Consider the following 25,990-nt stretch of genomic DNA (forward strand, 5'->3'; position numbering starts at 1 on the left):
TTTTAGATGTTTATACGTTTAATATTTTACTTATTTTTTCTTAATTTTAATTTGTCAAGTATAATGTGTTTTATTATAATAAAGATCTCATATTAAATTATGTATTTTATAATTTTTATTTTTTATCGTTTAAAAATACAAATTGGATAATTTGGTTTTTTTAAAATTTACATATAATTTATGATATTTTTAAATGTTTATATGTATACTATTATACTTAATTTTTCTTATTTTTTCTAAGCATAATGTGTTTAAAAAGATTTAAAAAAATGAAATTTATTTAAAAATATTAAAATGTATAATTTTAAAAAAAGCCCAGAAGAGAAAAAAACACAAAAGCACAAAATATTTTAACAAAAAAAACCAAAAACATACATAAAAATAAAGAATTAAATATATATTTAAAAAAACAAAAAACAAAAAAAACAAAAAATAAATATTGTGCTGTGGGCAGCCCCACAGCAGGGGATCCATTCCCATAGATCATATATCCAATATCCTTAAACAACACAGTTTCTGTTCATTAAAAACAACCAACATTGTTTCGAAAAACCGATCATTTCATAAGTTCGCATTGATCATTGGATTATCCAAACTCCCTTCAGGTAGAATATTATACACACACAACTAAAACGTTACTAATATAGAAATTTCAGATCAGAACAAACTGGAAAATGTCTATTGAGAACTCGAGATAACAGTACAAAGCACAAATTATTAGGCGATTTCACGAATCGGAAATGGCTGGATTCTTCGGGTTCGCCTTCAACTTAGCAGAAGTAGCTTTAGCAGTAGCCTTCATAAACTTCGACGGCTTCAGCACACTTTTGGGATTTAAAGCGTTCCTAATCTTGAACACAGCCCAAGCTGTCCCGAAAACGTGCGCAGCAGCGCCCATCCCGTCACGAGTCACTTCTGCTGCTTGTTCTCCGTACCTAACATCAAGCAATTACAACGTAAACAAAACAAGATTTTCAAGCGAAAATGTACAAGAGGAAAATTTCACTTGAGGTCGGAAATTACTTGTGAGAGACGAGGCCAGTGGTCACGACTGAAGTAGTCGACATCACATTTTTTCCAGCGACTTCAACGGCATCACAAACCTTGTCTGTCGATACACAAACAATTCGAGATCAAAAAGTCGAACCAACAACAAAAGTCCCACAATTTTTATAACATCAGCCAGAATTAGATCAAGAACATGTGTACTTACTGAATCCATCCAAGGAAGCAAGAATGATCTCTCCAGGAAGAATGCTGAAGAATTTCTGCCCCACTTTCGAATTAGCGACTGGACTTGTGATGAATCCAGACACCTTCACAACCCCAGATAGTATTCCGAGAGCAACATTCTCAGACATCCTTGTCATCTGCTTAACCCTGGTAATTCCAAATTTTCAAAGATTGGACACAAAAATGGTTTTAACTATTGTGAACCTAAAGTTTACAAGACTATGATATAAGATGATGGACTTGGATATACCCGTTCAAGAGGGAGATAATTGACCAAATTCATATATACAACTGTCAAAAACTTAATCTAAACGACGTAGACAACTCAAACATGCCAAAAACATAAGTTTTATGAAGAAAAATTATACCTTTTCATCCTGCTCAATGCCTGAGGACTAATTTCCGAACCCGATCCCTTTGCCACCCTCTTCTTCAAGAACTCATTCCCCCACGTGAGCCTGTCCGAAGTCACATCACCACACCACAAAATCCCACGCACAACCTGCCCAGAGCCCGCCGCAATCATCCTGGCCACGCTCCCACCGTAGTCCTCCACGTTCGGAGCCAAAGTCGTCCAGTACGCGGAGGCGCTTCTCTCCATTTCATCCTTCTTCCCCTCCACCTCCGCCGGGGACAAATCTTTCGCCGTCGCCAACCACCCTTTCTCCACCGCTTCCGAGGCCTTCTCCACCTTGAACGCGCTGAATTTCTCGAGCACGGAGTCCAATTTCTTCAACAAAGGCTCTTGCCCTTTGGCAGCTATCGTCAGCCCATAATTCAAGATATTGTCGCCACCGGTTTCGTAGTTTTCATTAGGGATCCTGAGAGTGAAGAAGTAGTGGGATTCATCCAGCTTCACCGCCGCCTCGTCTTTGGCCAGCGGCCACTGGACATCCTCCCCCATGCGAGCTAAAGCGGCCACATAGTTACCGCCCTGTCTCAGCTGAACGATGGTGAATTCTCCACTGGCAAGCTCCACGCTCCTTTCTTTGTCGATCAAATGAACAATAGCACCTGGGATTCTGATCAGTACCTCCTCAGAAGACTCCGACGAAGCTTTCTTCACCTCTTCGTATCTGGTCTCTTCTCCTTCATCTTCGATAAAAAGATTTTCCGACATTTCCTCCATCTGAACAGAAGGGTATAACGATGAAGAACTGTTTTTGCTCTTGCCCTTTGAACCGAATGGGGAATTTGAATCTGGATTGCTCTGGATCACTTCCGGGTACAGAGAAGAACTCTGTTTTTTTGAACTTTTTGAAGACATGGTGATGATTTTTGAGTAACGAAATTTCGATTCTTTGATCAGCTGGCTGAAATCCAGATATATTGGACGACTGAATTAATCAATCAAAGAACAAATTTTGCCTTTATATATTGGTACAAACACAAAATTCAAGATATATATATATATACCAGAAGAATCAGATGGAGGAATTGGGATTTCGTGTTCAAAGTACAAGTAATCTTAAGGCGTAAGGAATAAAAAGATTGCGGCGTGCATGTCGGCTGAATAAAGGATGAAGCTGTCTGGTTGCAGGGAAGTACACGAGCCGCGTCGTAGCCGTGGAGGAAAATAATAAAATAAATTATATTGCAAAATCTTTAAAATTTTTTTTGACAGCCAAAATCTTTAATTTTGTAATAATCTTTACATTTTAATAAACTCATTTCCTTTTATCAAAATAATAATAATAATAATAAGCTCATTTCCTTGGATATAAAATATTATATTTTTTTTTACTTGTAAACTATTGTGTTAATCGAAAACTTTACTAAAGATGCTGTCAAAAAAAAAAAAGTTACTTCATACGAATAAAAAAGATTGCGGATGTGGATCTATGGTTAAAAAAATATTATAATTTCATTTGCGGTGGCAGAACAACACATTTGTGCCTTCTAAAAGATATAATATTTTTTATTAATATTTTAAATACTTTATTCGAGTCTGGATTTTTCCACAGAATAAGAAGAAGAACACACGTGTGACTCGGATGAGTCTCACTATCTACAGGATGACAAATGGACGAAGCCCTTTAATTTATATTTATATGAAGACAACATGGCAACCAAATACTATTTTTAGTAATCTATTGCGAAAAACAGTTTCTTCTCCGAAGGACAAATGCAACCGATAGAATTGAATCTTTTTACGAATATAGTATATAAACCTTGTAAACAGGCATTTTAAGGACTGAGGAATCATATTTTATAAACGACAACAATGAAGCATATTTCAAGATAATGTAGCACAAAATTTATTATATATATCGATACTCGCTTATATTTCCAAAACAAAGTCATTTATCATTTAAAAAAAACAGTCCTACACCTTTATATTCGTGAGACACATCGAATGACTCTATATCTACAATAAAAAAAACATTTTGACATAAAAAAATAATATATTTTCTTTAATCGAGTCAGGTAAGTGATTGAGAGCGTGTCACATGAATTTTTTGTTCGTGGAAGATAACACATTCAATTTTTGAGTCCAACTGTTAGGTTATATTTGGTTTGGGTTATTGAAATCCTACCTTAAAACACGCTTGTGAAGAATAATACATTAATTGATTAATTATTATATTATTTATCAATCATTGTTCAATTTATAAATTAAGCGGTGTTTTAGAATATTGCCCAAATCATAGGTCTAATGATCTATATTTTAACACATAATTAATATCAAAGAGCTGCCGTCACGAATAATTGAATCATTAAATTAATAATTAGAATAATATCCGTAATATATTTGTTGGATGGGTTGGATTTAATAACCCTAGCTATGACATCACACAGTCAACTATACGTGTAAATTTTGCAAAAAAAAAAAACATTATGAATGACAATGAAAGAACATGTTGTGCACATGTCTTTTAAATTATTTCCTTATTGCATTCAATTTCCATATTTATAGTTTTGCCTTTCTTAGAACATGTTTTAAAATTGGTAATATCAGATATATCTTGATTCGAAATATGTGATTTCTGATGATATATTGTTTCCATGCTTTGTAGGTTCTTATTTATGAAAACATATTGAAAATCTATTTATAAGAGTGCTTGGACCGATCTGATAAGACGACAATCAAGAGAGAAGAGAGTGAAACGTAGAGAGCAAAATACATAGAAAAAAGTACTCCAGAAATTCTAGAGTATTGAAGTTCGATCATTGAAGAATTTCTGAAGAGATACTACTGCTACGTTGTGTTGCCGAGTAGTGTTGGAAACACTGAAGAACACACGAGTGAAATGTTGTTCAGAAAGTGTTTTTTTGGTTTTTCGTTTTTCGGTTTAGAACTTCCTATTGGGTTATTATTCTAGTTCTTACTAGTTTTTAGGAAGTCTTTTATTTTCTCAATTTGTTGAGAAAAGTAGTTTTTCATAAAACAATCGTTAATTGGTTTTTTGTAAACTGATTTGATTTTCTAGTGATTATTTCGCCATGAGGCATCGTACAAGTACTTAGTATTTGTGCATAATTATTTTTGTGTTATTTACTTTTACTGTTAGTTAATTATTTTGCTGCATAGTATTATCATGAAGTGTTGACAACACTGAAAGATAACACAAACTCGAATATTTATTTCTGATATTTCTGTGATTTCAGATTGTCCAAACCTTACCGACAATTAAATGATCACAAAAACATGAAAACATGTGATCGATCGTGTCCTTATTTTTTATGATCATGGGCTGTTACAAAAGGGATACAGTAAATAAGAGACATGCAGGGGATATCGCTAGCTAGCTAGCTAAAGGTATGAAAAATGGGGCTTGTAATTTTTTCCATGTGAGACTCGACAATGGGGGGTTCTAACTCTAATTGTTGTTAGCCAATTGAGCAAAATTAATGGGGGACACGTAATAGGGAGGGCCGCTGTAGAGCGTTTCAGCCGCGAGACTAGAAGCTTTCTTGGTGGGGTGGAACATATCCCAGAACAAGTACTTGCGCCGATCCGGGCAAACCGAAGCCGTCTGGTTACAGTTGCCTTGCGCATTCAAATATCCCCATCCGCAGCACGCCGAATCCACATTGTCAAATCCTGCAAATTATATATATAATATAACAATCATCATGTACATGTTGATGTTGCAACCATGGATTAATATATATATTAATTAATACCAAAAGCTCGTGGATTAGATATGACATCAATGGTCATTCTGTACGCGTTTCCCAGCGAGTACTTGAATCCCGGAAGCCCCGTGCTTAAGTTTCCGGCCAGAAGGGTGTCCAGGGCAGAGTGGAAAGCCAGGGCCAGGTCGTTCATGGGGTCGAAACAGCCGTCGACTCCGTTGATTACTTTCTGGATTACTCTTATGGATGGACAGCAACCCACTGGTGGGATGCTTATGATCCCGAATTTTCGTGCTCCCAGGTTGTATAATGTCTGGTATATATATAAGTCATAATTAATTATTATAAGTACTACTTGAACAGAGAAAAAAATATATATGTAAATATGATCATGCATGTGATTAGTACTGTTATGTGATCTGAATAAGATGAGACGAGGATGCTAATGAACTGGTCTGGTGGCATAGTTGAATTGGTCTTGAAATAGCCGAAAACGTCGTTGCTTCCTATGCTGATGAAGAACAAGGATTTGGAGAGCAATGTATCGGTTGCGTCGGAGCCTATTAGAGCTGTGAGATTATCTCGTACTGTGGAGAATTGAGATATCTGGTCTGATAGTGGAACAACTATCTGTTTGACATTGATAGTAATTAAGGCAAAATGAATAAATATGTATATATAGTCCATGGTTGTGTTATTTAGTGAAGAATTAATTAATTAATGCTCTTACAAAATTTGAGCCCGTGACATCAAGAAGGCCTGCACCACCTGAGGCAAAGTTTGCGCCTTTTAAAATATGCTTCTTGAAACGGGATCCCAGTGTGAGAAGAGACAAAAACGGCGGCGGGCTTCTCTTCAGCCCGAATTTCCTGCCTGACTTATGGGCCAAACTTTGCATGAAATTCATGTATATATACATATATGCGTGTGGTGTAGTGATTAATTAGCATGTAAAAACTATATAATATATGTACTGACCGATAAAATCAGCGCTGTTGTAACCGTTGCTGAAGCGTCCGGTTGGCCTTGAATGTGGAAAGTCGATACCATTGTGTGGGAAGTCTGCTCTGGCCAGACTAAGAGGCAAGTGAGAATTGGTTCCGACATCCGCCGTTGAATCGCCTAGGATGAAAATCGGTGGCGGCGTCCCCACAGGAGATGTTGAATAGAAGGTGGCATAAGTGCCTGATATTATTGAGATGAATAGGCAAACAAGTGCAGGGATATTGTGTATAATATTAGCCATGAAAAAAAGAAAATATATCAGCCTGCGTTTGAATATGTAGTTTAGTGGCAAGTTTGTAATGACAATGTGTTTGAGTTATTGGGGGCTTAAATAAGTATGATTTGTGTGTCCTTTTCTACCAACGTTAATTGATGAGAACAATGAGATATAACAACTTACAAGCCGATCAATAGGAGTTGGGAAAGCATATTTTGGGCATGTTAGAATCTGGGTGGTGATGGATTCCCCTAATATCAAGCGTAAATTAAAATTTAATTATATATTAATATCATAAATAAATTGGGAATTAAATGTTAGGAAGGTATTCTTTTAATAATTTATTTATTGGTAAAATCGTAACGAAGTCTTGGTGCGAAGGAGGCGGCAGCGTAGATGCTTGTTGTACAACAAAATGTTACTTTTGACCCGCTCGCATGGTGACACTAAGTAAAACCATGTCTTCTTTGTTAAATTTCATGTACGTAAGATGAAAATCATACGGTGGAAACAAGGACTTTGATTAAAATATATTAAAATTTTTAATATGGACTGTATTTAGCTAATTATTTCACGACAACTTCTTGTAGGATATTATTTTTTTAATAAAAAAGAAGTTATACATAAATTTTTATATAGTTTTTATACAATTTTGGTGGGAAAATTTCAAATTTATTACTTAATTTATGGACACCTTTAGCCAAAAAATTTGGTGCATTGACACAGCCTAAAAATCTGGGCTAAGACTAGCAAATCAGGATCGGAGCAGAGAAAATAGGCAACAAATTTTAGAGAGAATGTGAGTAAAATTGCGCCAAATATCAAGTGTATAAATAAATTATTGAAATAGAATCGAAATTCACATGCTGAATTTGAAGCTTTAATAGTCATTAAATCCACATTCATGGGGTACTAAAGCCCAATTAATGCCTTAAAAAAACACACAGAAGCCCAAACAAAGAGAAGCCCAACTTCGTGTCAAAAAAACAAAGAGAAGCCCAACTTTCCCCATTTTTACCAGTACCACACCAAACTTGCCAGTTGTCAGTAATATTATTTTTTAAAAACCTTTGCGTGATCGAAGTTTTTTTAAAAAAATATTACAATACTCTTATTTTCAGATCTAGCAACTTCTATGCGTATATCAACCAAATTTGATTTATTATTATTATTATTATTATTATTGAACTTGGTCCATATTTAGTTAAAAATTAAAATACATCTGGCATATTTAAGACTAATTTATTGAAGCAGAATCCTCAACGTATATACGAAATCGATCAGATTCCTTATTTGGTATATCCCATTGGCTCGTGACCCTCAGTACTTGTAATTATAACGTCACATTGAATCTACATAAATCCTAATAATTGCGCATTGACTGCTTATGTCTTAGTTTATTTTGCTTCTTATCTCCCTAAGTTCCTAACACGTTTATGTGGGAACATGTAACTTTTTTTGTTGGTTGAAAGATACTACTTTGTAAATTCTCAATTTAATAATATTTACGATCTTTCTTAAAAAAAATAATGGAAAAACACTTAAAATTGTGATGCCTTAAGTTAATATTCAACATGATGCGATGATATTAACCTCAATAAATTATAACAAAAGACTAATGAACTTGAATAATCAATAAACCATCAGTTCTCCCGTTAAAATCGCAAAATTCTTAGACTTCAACATACACATGAAATTTTAAGATGATTATTTTGTTCCTTCACCTGATCAACAAAATGCTCAATCAAATCAATGATACCCTCTTGCTCCTTAAAAAAAAACGAAATATATCCTACAATTTTGAATAATTAAATAGCATAAATCTTAACCAAACCCCGAACAAACTAAAGATTAATAACAAACAAGGATTGGATTAGCATCATCAAACAAATTAAGAGCATTAATTAATGTTTCCTAAAAAGAAACTCTAGCATGGGGCTGCTGCTTTTGCAGGAACACGGGTTATTAATTAGTAAAATGGGAATCATTTGTCAGAAGTAATCGTGATCACTGAGTTAATAAAATTTAGCAATTGTTAATTAAATAAAATACTTAATGAATTTTAGGTTTTGTTCGGACAGAGGGGCAGCTTTTACATGGGATGCGGCGTCTCGAAGATGACTTTGAATATTTGCCATGCCCCCTCCGCTTCTCGGAGGGCCATTTTTCTGTCGCATCAATAATTTGTCTTCTCGTATAATCATTAAATATCTTCTTTTAAAAAAAATGAATAAAATATCTAATTTTAGCTTGTTCCATTCATAAAAAACTTCCAAATAGAGTATTTTAATATTATTTTTTTTCATATAACAAAGCAAAAAAAAAAAAATTCAAAAGTAATCATGAAAATGTTTTTTTTGTTTTGTTTAGTTTGTTTTTAAAAACATACTAGGCTGATTTTCGATATATTGCCGTCGTGTGTAATGTTATATATAAAAAATTATGTTTTGTGTGTATGTAATATAATATTTATTTTTAATGAATTTGATTTTAATGTGGATTTTTTTTTTCAATTTGATAATTTTGTGGTTTTTTTATTTAATTTAAAATGATCATAGTTAGAGAGAAAATCACATTTTAATTTTAACTAATTAAACGACTAGAATACTACTGATAACAAATTATTGGACAATTTTTGGGAAATTTCAAATTCTAAAACCAAACACTATTCTTAAAAAAAAAAATACACACACACACACATGTTTTCTAATTAAATTATGTGGCATTGTAATCTCAGCCCAAAATCTATAATTACTGACAATTATGTTTTTCTAATTATCTAATAATGATGGATCTTATTTTAAAAATAATAATAAAAAAAGACATTTAACTTGGATTGAGATTAAAGCAACCAGAGTTAAGGAGTCAGCATGTATGTGGGGGGTTTAGTTTGCTGAGAATCTTCAGCAACTGATGTCATTGCTAATTAAATAATTATCCGAAACTTTTTGTACGAACGCGACACAAAGATTCATAGAATTGCAGAAGAGAAGTGGGAGATTCTTCTTACTGTGTAGCTCTGCTGAAACGGACCTGGAACAGATGCTTTGAGGAGACGGAGAAGGCGTAGGGAGAAGAATATATTGAAGCTGAATTCTTTTTACTGTTTTGGATGACGATAATACGTACGAATTGGCGGCTTCATAGAAGTTTCCTTGCTTGACGTGAGTTTGTTTTTCAATTTGGTTTTCATAAATGCATTCCGTTTCTGTTTTCTTGATTTCTGGCTTAGTTATCCACAAACCCATTTACATAATCGAGGGGATTGTTGCATCTCTTTTCTTGCTTGTCAGTTGTATGATAAAATGTCGGGTCTGAGTACTGGGTTCTGGATTTTGATTAGAGATAAGAACAATATGAATCCAAATAATTATACATTTTTCCTTTTTTACATGCTCTGATAACTATCAAGGGACGACGCCTTCTGTTTTTCCTGTCCTTGTTGGGTGTCTTGCTTTGCGTTTATGTTTAGTGCTTTAAGAGTAAGAATTTACAGTTTATTCTTTTTTTTTTTGAATCAACAATTTATCCTTTTGGGTGGAGGTAGATGTTGAATCTGCGGATGCTTCTGTGTATTGGATCAGATTTTTTTTGAATTTTAATTGGATGGTCTAGGTTAATTTGGAGGACAGAGTGCGCATTATTTTATATACTAATCATGGAAGATGGTGATGATTCCACCGTTGATTTCGACCTGATGGATCAAATCTTGTACGATGGATTCTGGTTAGAGACTGAGACTTGTGATGGATCAAACCTTTGGCAGCCTATTTCAAATCATCACTTAACTTCTCCTCCATTGGATGGTTTGAATACAAATAGTCCACATCAGGATAAAGATTTCTTGAAAGAAAGTATGGGAAAAAAATCAAACTTCTTGGGCGAGTCTTCTTTTAATCATCCCACTCAAATGGTAGATGATATTTCTGCTAGTGGTCAAGCTCGAAACCATGTATCCACTGCTTTAAATCACCATTCTAATCTCTTGGTTGGGCCAGAAAGAAATAACTCTGTGAAGAAGAGATTTGACCAGGCTATTGAACATCTGAAAGACTGTGTAAGAGAGAGAGCTGTGTTAATTCAGATATGGATCCCCATAAAGAAAGAAGGGAAGCAAGTGCTTATAACTAATAATCAACCCTTTTCACTGGATCCAAGCTGCAAAAATCTTGCAGAATACAGGGATGTGTCAGAAAAGTATCAATTTTCAGCAGATATGGAATCAGGAGGATTTTTTGGGTTGCCTGGTCGGGTTTTCTTGAAGAAGTTACCGGAATGGACTCCAGATGTTCGGTTCTTCAAGCGGGAGGAGTATCCACGTGTTAATCATGCATACCATCATGATGTCAGAGGATCACTTGCACTTCCTGTTTTTGAACCAGGAAGTGGTCGTTGCTTGGGGGTGGTTGAAATTGTTACAATGACTCAGAAAGTGAATTATCGTCCTGAACTTGAAAACATCTGCAAAGCTCTACAGGTCTCATCTTGTTCTTCACTACAGTGCTTGCATTTTCTGAAGTTTTCCATGTTAGTGTTGCTCAAATATATGGTTCCCTATTTTCAGAACAAGTTTTTGTGGACCATTTTAACGATTTTGAACCAGAAACTCCTCTTGAACTGAATTTTCTGTGGCAGGCCGTTGACTTGAAGAGCTCCGATATTCCAAGTCCTTCTCCAAATATTACAGTATGAATGAAACTTTTTCGACTCGACTCTTCAAACCTTTTATCATTTGAATTGGTAATGTAGTTCAATAATTAGAAATCTAATATTCATCACAGGGTCGCAATGAATCTTATCAATCTACACTGATAGAAATCCGTAATGTTTTAAAGCACGTGTGCACAATGCATAACCTGCCTTTGGCACAGACATGGGCGCACTGTACTCAACAAGGTAGACAAGGGTGCTGCCTTTCTGAAGAGAATTATGCGCATTGTGTCTCAACCATAGATTCTGCCTGCTATGTTGCTGATCCGCAAGTATCTGGATTCCATGAGGCGTGTTCTGAACATCATTTACTCAAAGGTGAAGGTGTTTCTGGGAAAGCATTCTTGACAAATGAGCCATGTTTTTCTGAGGATGTAACAGCTTTCAGCAAGGCAGATTATCCTCTCTCACATTATGCGAGGGTGTTTAACTTATCTGCTGCTGTTGCAATACGAGTTAGAAGTACACACTTGGGAACTGTTGATTTTGTTCTGGAGTTCTTCTTCCCTATAAATTGCAAAGCTGGGGAAGATCAGCAGGTTATGCTTGAGTCAGTGTTGTCTGTTGTACAACAAACATGCCAGAGCTTGCGGATTCTCTGGGATCAAGATTTGGTCCAAGAAACTTTGAGTAAAGAAATAGGTAGCGCTTCAGCAGGTAGATTACAGAAGGGTCTTTCTGTACCCGATGAGAGTTCCAGGGGTAGCAAAAATTTGGTCCCTTTTAGTGGAAATCTCCCCATTAGTGCTAAAACAATTGAAAAAAGGCATATCAAGACTGAGAAGACTGTTAGTTTGGAAGTACTTAGGCAATATTTTGCTGGGAGTCTAAAAGATGCTGCCAAAGACATTGGGGGTATGATAAAAACTCTTTTTTCTCGTTTCCTGCTAATTTAAGTGCATATTTGTATTTCTTTGTTTTTCTTGTATATCTGATTCTTTCCAGCTCACAAGAAATTTTTTATGTGTTTCATTTATTTGCATATTGCAGTTTGCCCAACTACTTTGAAACGGATATGCAGACAGCATGGGATCACTCGGTGGCCTTCAAGAAAGATAAAAAAAGTAGGCCATTCATTGAGGAAGCTTCAGCTTGTTATGGATTCTGTACAAGGGGCCGAGGGTTCGATGAAACTCACTTCGTTCTACAACAATTTCCCAGAATTCATTGCTTCTCCAAATACACCCGCAAAGAGGCCACTTACAATGCCAAATGTGAGCTCTCATTTGCAACAGGTGAACACGCAACCAGAAGGCTGCCTCTTAATCCCTGCAACCACCGACTCAATGCCAGCTTCTTCTCCGGGCAGTCACAACTCCAGTTCAAGTCAACTTTTGTTTCTAAAGAGAGCAACCAGTGATGCAAAATTACTTGACTTGGGCCAAGAGAAAACCAAGCTTCTTGCTCGTTCGAATAGCCAAAACATTTTCATCAACAATCATGCTACTGCTGAGGCTCCACTCATGCCGCAGAACCTCAACAAAGAAAATGAGGTGGTTAATTACAAAGTGAAAGCCTCTTTCGGAGAAGAAAACATCCGATTCAGCCTGCATCATCTGTCGAGTTTCCAAGACTTGAAACAAGAAGTTTTGAGGCGTTTTGATGTCGATAATATCAGTAAAGTTGACATCAAGTACCTGGATGATGATGCAGAGTGGGTGCTTTTGACATGCGATGCTGATCTTGATGAATGCTTGGATATACATAGGTCCTCTAAGATCCGCACGATTAAAATTTCCGTCATCAATAAGAGCTTATTATCGATCTCTTGAAATTTAATTTGGTAGTATGAAATAGTGGAGTATACTAGCTGTGACGAAGGATGCTGTTTCCATTGAAAGAGTGAACCATCAATTATCATTGGTGAAGCTTGAGCTAATTAATCTCCTCGACTAATCTGATTCTGTGCCAAAATGACAATATAGTTAGATAAGTAGTAATAGTGACATGATTCCTTTCTCTGTGTTATTTTAGGATTTAATTTCTCTGTTGGGATAACATGGCCGTGTAAAATGAGTCGAGTCCATTTGTAAATGAGTCATTTTTATCATTGAGCTTGAGATTTCGTATTGCTGTTGTAAAGCTCGAAAATTGGTTTCTTCTTGTTAATCTTCCTTTATCAATACTTGTTTGCCGGAACTGGGGGTGCAAACGAACCGAATCGAGTCGAATAATGGTAAAATTTTAAGGCTCGAATTCGGTTCGATAAGAGTATATTCGAGTTCGAGCTCGATTCGAAGCTCGATAATTTCAAATATTTTGGCTCGGGCTCGGCTCGAAATGAAGTTCGAGTTCGGTTTGAAATATTCGAACCTATTCGTGAACTATTCGGATATTATGGTTCGAAAAACTCGAAATATTCGAAAAAATTCGAAATGTATATATATTTATTATATAATTATATTATATTAATTAAATATTAAGGCTCGCGAACTATTCGCGAACTATCGAATAGAGTAATTTTGGCTCGAGTTCGGCTCGAAAAAAAGTTCGAACATGTTCGAATTCGGCTCAAGTTCGATAAGCTCGAATACGAATCAAATATTTATCGAGCGGGCTCGTAAAGCTCACGAACAGGTTTGGTTCGTTTGAACCCCTAGCCGGAACTTATCACACAGAGTTTGTTATTGAGGTTTATGCGACTATCATGTCCCCAAACTACAACGTCCGGGAATTTACCATTTATTATGTTACAATGTCTGTGTTTGATTTATTATGTGCACAAAAAACACTCTTGATTTCGGCTCAATCTATGCTGGCAAACGAGCACTGTCCGATTTGCCAACATCAACGATCCAAATCTGTTGGATTTCCATCTGGACACTGTCGAATGGAGTAGCATAAACTGAAGCCTTGATTTCATCGTCCTAAAAAAAAACTTTATATTATATATATATATTTTAATCTTATCTCCCATTTATTATGTTTGACTTTGAGGGAACCGAGTTGAATTTGATGGTGTTGAGCTTTGACCCGATGGAGAGAAGGTCCCACCACCACCGTCACCACCGCCATAGACCGAAAGTCTGCAAGTGCACAACTAGACTCGGGCCTTGGGCTTTTCATATTTCTTTATATTATTAAATTAGGTAATAATTTTTTTGTTTGAAATTGAAAATTGAAGCATGGTACGGGTACACTGTGCATCAATCTCTAGTCAACGCTAACAAGTAGATGTAGATGTATCCCACGCTTTATTTAATATAATTTATAAATATCAATTATTAAATTTTTATATGAATCTATATAATAATTGATGGGTTTTTTTTTTCCTTAAGATGGATCGACTATTGGCATCAATCATCAATTTCTGATTTTTCTTAAACAGAGTTTTGACTTTTGACCATGTAATAGTTTTCCAGATTCTTGAAAACATTAGTGTTACTTGCATGATTAGGTGGTCTTTATAGGTCCATAATGTCGATTTATGAATGTGAACAAAATATTTTAAGAATATTAAAAAAAAAACCCTCTTCAAAGCAAAAAAATAATTATATAATATAATAGTAGTCCAACAAATATTATAAATAAAATAATTGTAACCAACTCTATAATCTAATTTATAATCTAATTATTGTACAACAAATTTTATGATAGCATACCAAAACAAGTAAAAACCATGCATCTATCACCGTGTGACGCACTAATCGAAAAATTGGATCTTCCACAGCCCCGCCGCTCCTCCGCCTCCTCCTCCGGCTCCGGCCGATGCTCCAAGCAATCGAGGAAACAAATCAATCGAGGGAATTGGGACCAGCACAAGCCTTGAGAATGGGACTCCAAATCCACTGCACCAAGAATTTCCTCCTCCGCCGCCCATTCATATTGTAGCTCCTCCCTCCTCCATCCCTCATCACCTGCCCTATGTACCCACCGCCGCCACCGGTTCCGTACAACCCTTCGCATAGATCTCCAATTTCCGTCGGAGCCGTCGGATCCTCACCCGCGTACCACGCGTTCACCAGCGGGTTCGACGAAAGCTCCGCCAGCTCGTGTCCGATGACACTGATCATCCCATCAACTCCCGCGTCTCCGTTCGGAGGAATCAATGGCGTCGCACCTCCACCTGACATGTACGACGGGATAGCGAAAGGGTAAGCACAGACCTCCGGGCATTGCTTCCCGGAGTTACCCACCCAAGCGTACGGCAACGTGTAACCCACCATCGACGGGAATGTGAAGTAGTGGAACCCACAGACGGCACGGCAGAAATCTTGCACGGTCACATCCACGGAGGTGAGGACCAGATAGATGCCGTTCTTGTGGTCGACGGGGAAGGGTTTGGACCTGACGGCGGAGGCGATAACTTGCTGGATGGAGAGACGGGTCAGATGGGTCCCGAGAGAGTATTTCGTATCCGAATACTCACCCGCAATCAGAACAGATCGCGAAATGTTGGCCCCCGTCTGGTCCGTGTAAAGGGACACCGTGCGCCACCACTCCGATACGGAGGGGGAAGGGGCGGCGCGGTGGTTAAATGTGGATATCGAGAGCAGAAAATCCTTGATAATGAGCTGCTGGGACGCGGCCCACTTCCCGTACCAAATGAGGTAGATGTTGATCGGAGAAGACAGAACCGGACCCATGTGGTAGCGCAGATTGACGAGATCCGACGAGCCCTCGTATCTCTTCGACGCCGCGAAGGATCTGGGAGGAAGCTGAGGATTGAAAGTCACCTTGTAGTCAGTAGTGGTTCGCTTCTTATGGTGGGCCGATTGAACTGTTAAAGGGAAGAAGAACAGAGAGAAACCGAAGAATGCAAGAATGACGGTTGTTTGAAGTGCGGCGGCCATGGCGCGGCGGAGGAAGTGGTGGCGGAGTGAAGTTTGGTTTGTGTGGAAATGGGGCGGTTGAATATAAAGAGAGGAGCTGAGTGAGAGTGAGTGTGGGCCGAAGAGGGAAATGGGCTGTAAACAGCTGCTCTTGCCTTTGCCTTTTAGCTACTCTTCGCTTTCGCCCAATAGCACTCATAATACGTCAGATACACAATTCAAAAAATCATATATTTTTTTTCAAATTTTTAAAAAAATTTGACCCGAAGGTCACATGAGTTAAAGGTATATTAACTCATGCGAGGTTAAATCGAAGAATATGCACGAGCGGTAAGAATTTGAGGGAGGGAGCAACATAACCAACCCCCAAAACATATCCCACAATATTTCAGCAGAAATATACTTCACACGATGATCGAACCCGAAACGCTGAAAATTTTTTTTCACGTCACTTCAGGCCTTACCAATTTGTCTATATCATACTTATGTGTGCAATGTCACAATAACATTTTCGATAAGATTTAGACTGTGATTGAAATTAAATAACTTAGATGACCGAAATTATGAATAAACTAAAAACTATAATTTATGAGTGAACACATGAGATTTTAAAAGTTTTGGGGGGTGTAAAATGATGGTTTGATGATATTATAATAGTAAGCATCAATTCGCCAAAAAAGCTTTGGGAATATGTCACAAAATTTTGTTTTGGTATGAGATGAAGTGGAACACGAATAGTTAAATTGAAGAGGCAACATTGAGCTTGATGGTTAGTTAAAATGATAGAAGACAAAAGGGAAAAGACGACAAAAGATGAATGAGCTGTCATTTTGTGTATCTAAATTGAGCTGCCACGAAAATCCAACCACTTAAAAAAGTAATATATATTATTAATATTAATTATCAATATTTTCTGAGTTATTTATTTGAAATATTGCATATGTTTTTTTTCTTCTTTTTTCTGAAAGAGATATTTTTGCCCTGGTAGGGTCCCAGATGTGATACAAGGGTTGTTTTTGGTAAAATTCATCGGAGTAAAAAGTGAAAGGTTTTGGAAAATATATGATAGAAGAATAATGTTCACATAACGAACACCAAATGAAAGATCCATCTTTCACATAAATCAAGAACAATAATTCGTAATTTTGAAATTTCGGCAATTCTTGTTAGCGTTGTTGCGCGTTTCTTAAATCTATATTTTGATTTAACTTATGTTTAATTTAATTAAAATTTAAAAGTTAAAGAGATGCTGATCATGCTTCTACAATTTTTAAAGAAGTTATTAGATTTGTAGTTCATGAAAAAGTGAGAATATGAGTGATTTTTGAAAAATAAGTCCATTTTTTTTTAATGAAAATAACTTCTTTAAATCAAGAACAATAATCCATAGTTTTGAAATTTAGGCAATGCTTGCGATTGTTCTTGTACGTTCCTTAGATATAGATTTTGATTTAACTTGTGTTTTAATTCAGTTGAATTCCAAAAGTTAGCGAGATGCTGAACATGTTATATCAATTAAAGTTACATAGGCTTATATGTGAATAGTTATGTATTGTGGTTATCCAAATTAAAGTTATCAAAGTTTTCTGCCATCGGGCTTTAATGTATCATATAGAATGTGGACTTTTGATGTGTAAAGATTAAAGTGTAATTTATGTTATTTATGATGGTCTGAAATGAAAATATCGGTGATAATCGTGGTTATGGTCCCTGAATCTCGTGTATCACGTTCAACTATATCTAAATGTCATTATTATTAGTAGGGGTGATCAATTTTTTAAAAACCCGCCCGAACCAACCGCTCCGCACCGCCCTGCACCGCCGTATCTCATTTTTTAAAATAACAGGGGTTTAAAAAAAGAAGGGAACCGCCCCGCCGCCATTGTTCGGTTATAATTTTTTGCTCAAACCGCACCGCCGTGTATTGTTGTATTAGCTAGAGTTATATTTATTGCACATTGTATATACATTATACACAATAGATTCCTATGTCGTCTCCACTCTTTTCTCTCCCAACTCTTCTTCAAACAATTTTCCCATCTTTCTCTCTAGTTAATCTATTTACTACTTTTCTATACAAATGTTAATTTTCAACCTCGTCTAAACATCTTTTCTCTCCCAACTCTTCTTCAAACAATTTTTCCATCTTTCTCTCTTGTTAATCTATTTACTACTTTTCTATACAAATGTTAATCTTCAACCTTGTCTAAACATATTATAGTTGATTAACTTTATTTTGTTGCTTGATTGTTATTTTATTTATTTTTATTTTGTTTATTATATTTTTCATTCACTATTCTAATAATTTGAATAGTTTTATTTTTTCATTTTACTTATCATTAAAATAAACCGCAAACCGACCGCAACCGCTTAAAACCGCGAAAACGATTTTAAATACAAAACCGCAACTAAAAAAATAAAATATAACCGAACCGCAATTGACAATTCGGTTTGAATTTCTTACGAAAAACCGCCAAACCGCACCGTGATCACCCCTAATTATTAGAGAACCAGAGAGAAAACCATAGGCCTCGCATGTAAGAACACGTCGATCTGGAAAATCAACGTCTTGTTCTCAAATGAATAAAAATTATGGCTTCAGATATACTTCCGCTACACTTTACAGTTATATTATTGACGATTCTGACATGATGATTCGGGGTTTGTATATGATTATTCTCCAATAAATCATACTTCAGCATGAATTATTATTATTTAATATTACACTAAATTATTTACAAGACATTACTATGCTTTTGTTTTCGAAATACTAATTAACATAGAAAATTTTGTGGCAGAAAAATTGGAAAATATTTCGTAGAAATTCTTTCAAATACTACCTAAGTTTTTCTCACTTCTTTCATGATGGTAGGTCATGAGCTACAAATTTATTAACTTCTTTAAAAGTTTCCAAACAATCCCTAATCCAAAATATCCAAATACATATATATTTAAAATAAAAAAAACATTTAAGATGAATAACAAGAATGATGGTCCCAAGCGGTGGTGAGGCATCAAAGCTCAAATTAAATATATATAGGTAAATTGAATCGCATACACGTGTGTACTTTGTACTGTGAGTGAGGTGTAGAAGAAGTGGAAGCTTAATTGTTAAAAAATGCCACCAAACATATTTAAATTTTTTTTAAAAAAAGGGTTGACCTCGAAAGAGACCTCATTCCACATGAGTTAGAGGCCCATTGGCTCATGCGGGGTTAAATCGAGGAATGTGCACGAGCAGGCAGGGACCTGAGGGAGGGAACAACATGATCCAACCCCCAGAGCATACCCCCAAATATTTCAATGAGAAATATGCTCCACACGAGGATCGAACCCGCAACGCTGAGAAATTTCTTCCCACGTCACCTTAGGCCTTACCAATTCGCCTATGCCCCTGTGGGCACCAAACATATTTAAATGGAAAATGGAGGAGTGGGCTCAAAAGCATGCTTGGCCTCGCTTGGGTTATCATCATTTTTTACAAATCATCACAAAGGGGTCATGCATATTTTTTATATAGGTTTTCATAATCTAAAATTAAATTTTTTTTACAAACTATATATATATATATATAATAATAATCTAATTATTATTATTTTTTGGAAAAATGTAATTTGGATTTGTCAAGGGGCTGGGCAGGGGGTTGTGCCCGGAATTATGGAGTGGCTATCAATGTAGGCTGGGAATTTGGTGATATGTGGATGGAGTGGTCCAATACGAAGGAGGAGTGAGTGGGCTCAGGCTGGCAACAGCTGCCTACTCATAATCATTATTTAATAAATCAAACAAACAAAGTGGGTGGGAATGGATTCATAATTCATTGAGTATGTTTGTGTGTGTCCCTATATGAATTTGCTTTTGAGATTAAATTTTATAGATATTTATTCAAAAAAAGAAAAAAAAATATTTTTTTATTTTGTTTCCAGAATTCAATTACGATATTAATTGAACACAAGGACCCAATATGTAAATGGTCAATTTTGGTTTCGCAATTGTCCTTTGTCAATTTGATTTACAAGTCGTGAAAAAGAATGCACAGATTTACTTTACATTTTAACAAATTTTTTTTAGATAGTACATGTCTCACAAAATTGACTTATGAGATGAGTTTATAGAATTTTTTGTATTTTTTTATAATTAAAAAAAAACATGTTGGTTGCTTAGTAATTTAAGGGGCTTTTTTGAGATAATTTAAGGGGCTTTTAGTAACAGAAAACTTAATTTTTGGATTTTAAAGTTTTTTTTGTTTGAAAAATTATAGAATGGATTTACATACACTATTTTACAAAGGTTTAGGCCTACCGAAATGGAACAGAACTTGGGCCAAGAAATTTTGAAAATTGATTTGAGATCCACCAACTATATATTGGTGCCTGCCTATGTATAGATCACAAGAGCCAGATATTTATTTAGCTTGATTTTTATTTAATTTACACGAACCGTACAATAGAAAAAATAAAATAAACAAATCAGAAAATAAAAAATGGGTCTGGTTTCCGGTCTGAAATGTTTGTTGTGAAATATTTATTATATTGGAAATATTTTACAAGTGGTGGGTCACTATGGACATGAGTCATGACCATTCCAATTATAGTGATGATTTTTATTCTTACAAAGGGGCATTTAGGATTTTTCTTTCTTTACTTTTTCAAATAAATCAAAATGGGTGGGTTTTCCATCAGGAAAACAGCCACGTGCAGATTATTTCTTAGTTTGAAAAAAAAATAAGTTGTCAAGATTGTTTTTCAGATCATTAGCTCGACGATACATAAGGATGGCGTTAATTTCTAAATAATTCGATCCATGAAAAAATATTATTTTTTATGTTAATTGTATTATTTTTTATTTTTTATTAAAAATATGAGTCAAATCAATCAATTTCACGACTATAAAAAAAATATAAACAAATTTAATTCTACTCAATGAGTTGAAAAAAAAAGGTATGGGCATATAAAATTTCTTGAAAGCCTTTGCAACAAGACAGATGACAAAAAGTGCAAAAATATCTCTTGGTTTGTATTCAGGATCGACCAGAAAATGTATCCACCTTATCTAATATCCATCTAGTGATCCAACATGGCTTCATAAAATGGCTACTCTGAAGTCATAAATTCTTTTCATTTTCTTCATTCTTGCAAATACATCAATCACCCTTTACCAAAAAAACACCAAATTCATGGCCATTAGTTACAGGAATTGCCTCCCCTCTCTAAACTCCGTTTCAATTCCCGTCACAAAACCCGCAATCAAGAGCGTTTCATTGGTCTCTCACAATGACAACAAACGGGATTTTGCATTGCCAGCCGTGGCAATCAGTACTGGTTGCCAACAGGCAGATGTGGGCTACTTGGAAACTAAATTTGGTTCGCAAGAAGGGATCAGCTTTTCGAGCATCGGCGACGACGAGGGTTGCGTGGTGAAGATGGGTCTTGTGAACGGAAGCTCCGCCAGCTTGATGCTGCCGAGTGGTTTAATCACTTCATTCAAGGCTGCCATGTGGCATGGCGGTTCATTGGAGTTGCTGCACACCTCCGTCTCCGCCTCAGATGATGGCGGAGACGACGACGGGGTGTCCGTTCGAGGAGGATTATCATTGGACTTCAGCTGTGAGGATGATGCAGGCGTTTCTTGGACTCCAAATGCATGGAATTTGAGTCAAGTAAGAGGGACTCCTAGAGATTCAATTCAGGTTTGCGTTAAAACATTCATGGAGGTAATAAAACTCGAATTCTCGGAACAAGTGGTTGATTATTTAACTGAAAAGTGAATGCAGGTGGAATTAGTAAGCAAAAACACTTCAGGAGAAGGCAGTGAAGTTGAAGTAAAGCTTCTCATAACTCTTGGAGAAGAATTTTTAACCTCAGAAATCCTCGTCTCGAACTCGAGCAATTCTTCGTCCCTCCGGTTGAAGGGCTCGATCATGAGCCATCTAGCACTGAGCACCCCGGAAGCAACTTATGCAATAGGACTACAAAGATCAGATTTTGTCATTAGGCCTCCAGTGTTGTCTGGTTTCAGCCTAATCCCTCCAGATTTTATAAAAAGAGACGGGAGTAAAGATACCAGCAACTACTCGGGATTACGTAGGCTATTCCCCAATTGGGTTGCCAAGAATCAGGCTGGTGATGTCGAAAGCCTGATGAAGAACTCGCAAGACGAGTTGGATGACTCGGTACAAGAAGAAGAAGATGACTACAAGCATTTGGCCATGAAAATAAGCCGGATTTACACCAATGCACCTCGAAATTTCACCATTATCGATAGGGTAAGTGAAAATTGCTTACCCTTCTGCAGACTTCATAAAATATACTCGGATTTACTAATGATTATACTATATTTGACACGGTATGTATGTTTTGAACAGGGTAGAAGGAATTCAGTGATGTTGGAAAGAGAAGGGTTTAAGGAAGTTTATGTTTTTAGCCCAGGTTCAGGGCACGAATTATACAGCAAGTATTCATATGTCTGCGTAGGCAATTCTGCTCTTCTTGAACCAATAATATTGGAAGCTGGAAGCGAATGGCGGGGAGGGCTAAGTTTATTGAATCCAAATTCCTAGAAAAGGTTACAAGACGTACAAATCTTGAATAATCTACTATGTACCAACTCAAAATTGACTCTATTGTAGTTCTCTCAAAATTTATATTCCGAGTCTATTTCATGAAATGTAACATGCTGTATCACCTGCATAAACATGGAGAGGGTCCGCGGATACAAGTTTCTATTACATTTTTTGCTTAGTGAAATCAGAGCACTATAAATGAGTAAAAAAGTAGTCCCTCCTGATCGATTTAGCTAAAGTTATTCACGTGGATAAATTTGATTTGATTTTTGACAACAAACTCATTTGTATTTGTTTACGATTATCTAGTATCTGAAAATGCCCGGTAGTATAGTGGTGTTTCAAACAGTTAACTCGTGTAAAATTGAACTGCTAATTAACAGCGGTCATAAACAGACACTTGGCCCAAAAATTGAATCAACTATGCAAGTATGCAACTATGAAACCAGACAATAGGACGATTGTTTCGCGGGATTAAAAGATTTGAGTTTTATCTTTACAACTTTTAGGCAGTGTTTGGGATTGTTTTATCTTCCTAGAAACAATCACAAACACTGACATAATACCACAAGTGGTCAGGCCCCAAAATTTTTGTCAAAAAAGAAATATGCTCAAAAAATCAAAAGGCAGGCGAACAATCACATACGATTAAGCAAACATCCTCATCCCATCCAGGGACCAGCAAAAATACAACAGCATTCCTCGCAAGTCCTTACACAAGTTCACGGAGGGAAAAGACAACAAATTCTATTTCAAGCAAAATGCTAAGAAGCAGAAAATCAGCTCAAAACAGAAAAGGATCGGTAGTCACGAATCATATTTACCATTCTTGCCAAGAGTCCTCAATGTAACCAGAATTACTCGTCTCACCCAGATTGCAACTCAAGACATTCATTTTCATTCACAGGCTCTCCAACTATAAAATAGCTGCTAACTGTGAGAGCATTCTGTCAGAGCATTGAACACCACTAAAATTCTGTGTCTAAGCATTGGACCATGATCTTTGACACCATAGATCTTGCAAACGGGATGTAACTTAAGCTATACCTGCGAAGGACAGAAGAGACGTTGTCTAGATAGTACTTGCCAGAACTAAATGTTCAGGTAGGTTAACCAGCAAAAATACTAAGAGGTGTAGAGTAAAGAAAAAGTGCAACAAATAGAATTATACAAGAAGACATTAACAAATTCAAGCAACATAAACAGGAACTTTGCCATACTATCCTGCAGGGGAGAAATTATTAAATACATTGATATCTATGTCTATTATCTTCTACCCTACGATAATCTGGATGTTGAGCAGTTTTACTTCCCATTGTGACAACTTATTTGCCTCAACCTCCAGTAAGATAGTTCATATATTTACAGATATAAATTATTGATGCTTTCCAAGTCTATCAAGTAATCCAAATTCTTATGACAGAAGTTGTGGTGACATAGTATACATAAAACAAATACAACCACAATTTGATTATTTCATGAAAGCTGGAATTCAAAAGAAAGATGCCATCATAAATGATGCAATGAAAATTCTCTAGCTGAATTGGTATATAATCAAGAAACGCATACCAGATAAGAGCTCCAAACTCCAACACAATTCCAAGAAATGTCAACAGCTTGTTCCGAACCTAACCCATGATAGGAAATTTTGATACTAGAAAACATACAGCGAGGAAAATCAAATATCAAAGCATCAAAAAAATCACTCACATATAAAGCACAGAAAAGAGCAATTATAATGCTGGCAATATATATTGCTGTAGCATATATTCGGACTGGGTCAAGCATCATTGTCACTTGGCGTTTGGGGCCAATAAGAAATGCTGTGCTGCCACAAAGAGACCACCCGAGTTAGAAGATGTGAAGTTTCCCTTTATGCGTTTCTATTTCAAATATTCTAGATTAATGGGATTTTCAGGTAAAAAAGAAAGAGAAGAAAGAGAAAGATCATAGGAAAATATTAGAAATGGAAGCAGATAGCGAAAGTTAAAAAAATAAGGCATATGCAACAGCTTTATCAAGCAAGCTCAGATTGTGAGTTCAGTGTAGATCGTCTTAAAAAGTTTTGCAAATGCCAAATGAAGTTATTACATCGATGCAGTCACTGGTTTAACAATAATTCAAAAGGCCATGAAGTGATTGACAAACGAGGATGAATCGGATCATACGAAAGAAACCAAAGCAGAGATAGAAAAAGCACTATTAAGTCATTAACATGAAATATTCTCAAGGCATTGTGACCGATAGACAGCATACAACAAACATAAAAAAACATAAAACTTCATAACTGAAGACCATTTATTTCTAGACAAAACTAGAACTTCAATAATTCCACCATCAAATACAGAAACAAAATTGAAGTCCATCATTCAATAGAGGAACTGAGGAAGATAAAAGTATTCTGCAAAGTGCAAGGGATGTTTACTTGAATAAGTGAAGCATGCTTTAATAAATACAACCAAACTCAATGCATTGTAGGCTCACATTCAACACATGAATCCTTGTACACTGTTATTTTCCTACACTATATTATAAAATTGTGAGAACAATAATAATAGCACATATAATTCAGTTACGAACCTTCCAAGAGCAAGCAAATTGCCAAAGGAGAATGTTATTCCAAACTTGATGGGCTTGAAAAAAACAAGCATGGACTGTAAAACGGAAAGTAGACGCACATATTATCAGTAAACCTAATTCTTGAATAAGCACCATTACCCAGGTGAAGATCTTAAATATGAATCGCTTACAAGATAACAAGTTCTTTCCAGATTAGGAAAAAAATCAACAGAATATTGTCAAATTTTAAGGTATATGACAAAAATGTACCAAGATCGTGCAAGTTATACCAGCAGCCAAGCAAATTGCAAATCCATACAGCCTCTGTGGAAAAAAGAGCAGGTGTCAAGAAAAATAAAACAGGAACTCCAGCCCGCTGAAAATAACATCATTCTTAGCTACAGTCAGCTACCTATCTTTCATCGCATCTTAAGCCCTAACATAGCAAACGAATAGCTCAATCAAATGCCGTCAAATTGCGTGAGCAAGACGATGCTTAATGTAAGCAATAAAGCAGACGAAATTTACTACATGCACTCTTACCTGTTTGGTGGATAAAGTGCAGTTGCGATTGAAATCATCAATGAAGGATGAGTCCTGTTGCTGCTGTTCTTCATCTTCAACATCCATACCGACTAGCATTTTCATCTTCTCAAATGCCTGGTTCATCTTCTCCATATTTTCAACACTTTTTAACAAATTTTTGGGCGAATTGGCGAATCTCAAGCCTCCAAAATTTATTCTTGCGAGTAATTCTTCTCCTTCTCACTAACAAATGCCGGCAGATCTAAAACTCGAATTCACCTAAATCCTTGACACGATATTTGCTTGTATCGAAGGCGTCGTCTTTGG

General features: G+C 36.1%; 6 protein-coding genes across 7 annotated transcripts; 2 read left to right on the top strand and 4 right to left on the bottom strand.

The window, feature by feature from the left end:
* Positions 1-428: 428 nt before the first annotated feature.
* Positions 429-2,671, bottom strand: LOC140880674 (protein EARLY-RESPONSIVE TO DEHYDRATION 7, chloroplastic-like). The gene is made up of 4 exons (XM_073285311.1): positions 1,602-2,671; positions 1,214-1,380; positions 1,024-1,108; positions 429-935 (listed from the first exon to the last, which is right to left on the bottom strand). The coding sequence occupies exons 1-4, from the start codon at positions 2,498-2,500 to the stop codon at positions 728-730; spliced, it is 1,359 nt and encodes a 452-aa protein (XP_073141412.1). The 5' UTR covers positions 2,501-2,671; the 3' UTR covers positions 429-727.
* Positions 2,672-5,054: 2,383 nt separating this feature from the next.
* Positions 5,055-6,559, bottom strand: LOC140884128 (GDSL esterase/lipase At5g55050-like). The gene is made up of 5 exons (XM_073290803.1): positions 6,292-6,559; positions 6,044-6,186; positions 5,722-5,943; positions 5,362-5,626; positions 5,055-5,278 (listed from the first exon to the last, which is right to left on the bottom strand). Exons 1-5 carry the CDS (start codon positions 6,557-6,559, stop codon positions 5,055-5,057), a joined length of 1,122 nt encoding a protein of 373 aa, XP_073146904.1.
* A 2,846-nt stretch (positions 6,560-9,405) lies between these two features.
* LOC140880131 (protein NLP5-like) lies at positions 9,406-13,328 on the top strand. Of its 2 annotated transcripts, none has more exons than XM_073284272.1 (5): positions 9,406-10,017; positions 10,151-11,012; positions 11,171-11,221; positions 11,317-12,100; positions 12,236-13,328. In XM_073284272.1, the coding sequence occupies exons 2-5, from the start codon at positions 10,194-10,196 to the stop codon at positions 13,015-13,017; spliced, it is 2,436 nt and encodes an 811-aa protein (XP_073140373.1). In that variant the 5' UTR covers positions 9,406-10,017; positions 10,151-10,193; the 3' UTR covers positions 13,018-13,328. The 2 variants fall into 2 exon arrangements, with proteins under 2 accessions (XP_073140373.1, XP_073140372.1); XM_073284271.1 differs by having other exon boundaries at positions 9,406-9,699.
* Positions 13,329-14,752: 1,424 nt separating this feature from the next.
* LOC140882340 (protein EXORDIUM-like 5) lies at positions 14,753-16,147 on the bottom strand. The gene has a single exon (XM_073288288.1). It carries the CDS (start codon positions 16,036-16,038, stop codon positions 14,980-14,982), a length of 1,059 nt encoding a protein of 352 aa, XP_073144389.1. The 5' UTR covers positions 16,039-16,147; the 3' UTR covers positions 14,753-14,979.
* A 4,894-nt stretch (positions 16,148-21,041) lies between these two features.
* Positions 21,042-22,735, top strand: LOC140881048 (protein NDH-DEPENDENT CYCLIC ELECTRON FLOW 5). The gene is made up of 3 exons (XM_073286034.1): positions 21,042-21,706; positions 21,791-22,282; positions 22,382-22,735. Exons 1-3 carry the CDS (start codon positions 21,194-21,196, stop codon positions 22,574-22,576), a joined length of 1,200 nt encoding a protein of 399 aa, XP_073142135.1. The 5' UTR covers positions 21,042-21,193; the 3' UTR covers positions 22,577-22,735.
* Positions 22,736-23,187: 452 nt separating this feature from the next.
* LOC140881049 (uncharacterized) lies at positions 23,188-25,990 on the bottom strand. Its single transcript, XM_073286035.1, has 6 exons — positions 25,682-25,990; positions 25,409-25,462; positions 25,160-25,233; positions 24,290-24,407; positions 24,149-24,207; positions 23,188-23,626 (listed from the first exon to the last, which is right to left on the bottom strand). The coding sequence occupies exons 1-6, from the start codon at positions 25,814-25,816 to the stop codon at positions 23,548-23,550; spliced, it is 519 nt and encodes a 172-aa protein (XP_073142136.1). The 5' UTR covers positions 25,817-25,990; the 3' UTR covers positions 23,188-23,547.

Source organism: Henckelia pumila, chromosome 2, assembly GCF_033568475.1.
Source record: "Henckelia pumila isolate YLH828 chromosome 2, ASM3356847v2, whole genome shotgun sequence".
Classification (NCBI taxonomy): Eukaryota; Viridiplantae; Streptophyta; class Magnoliopsida; order Lamiales; family Gesneriaceae; genus Henckelia; species Henckelia pumila.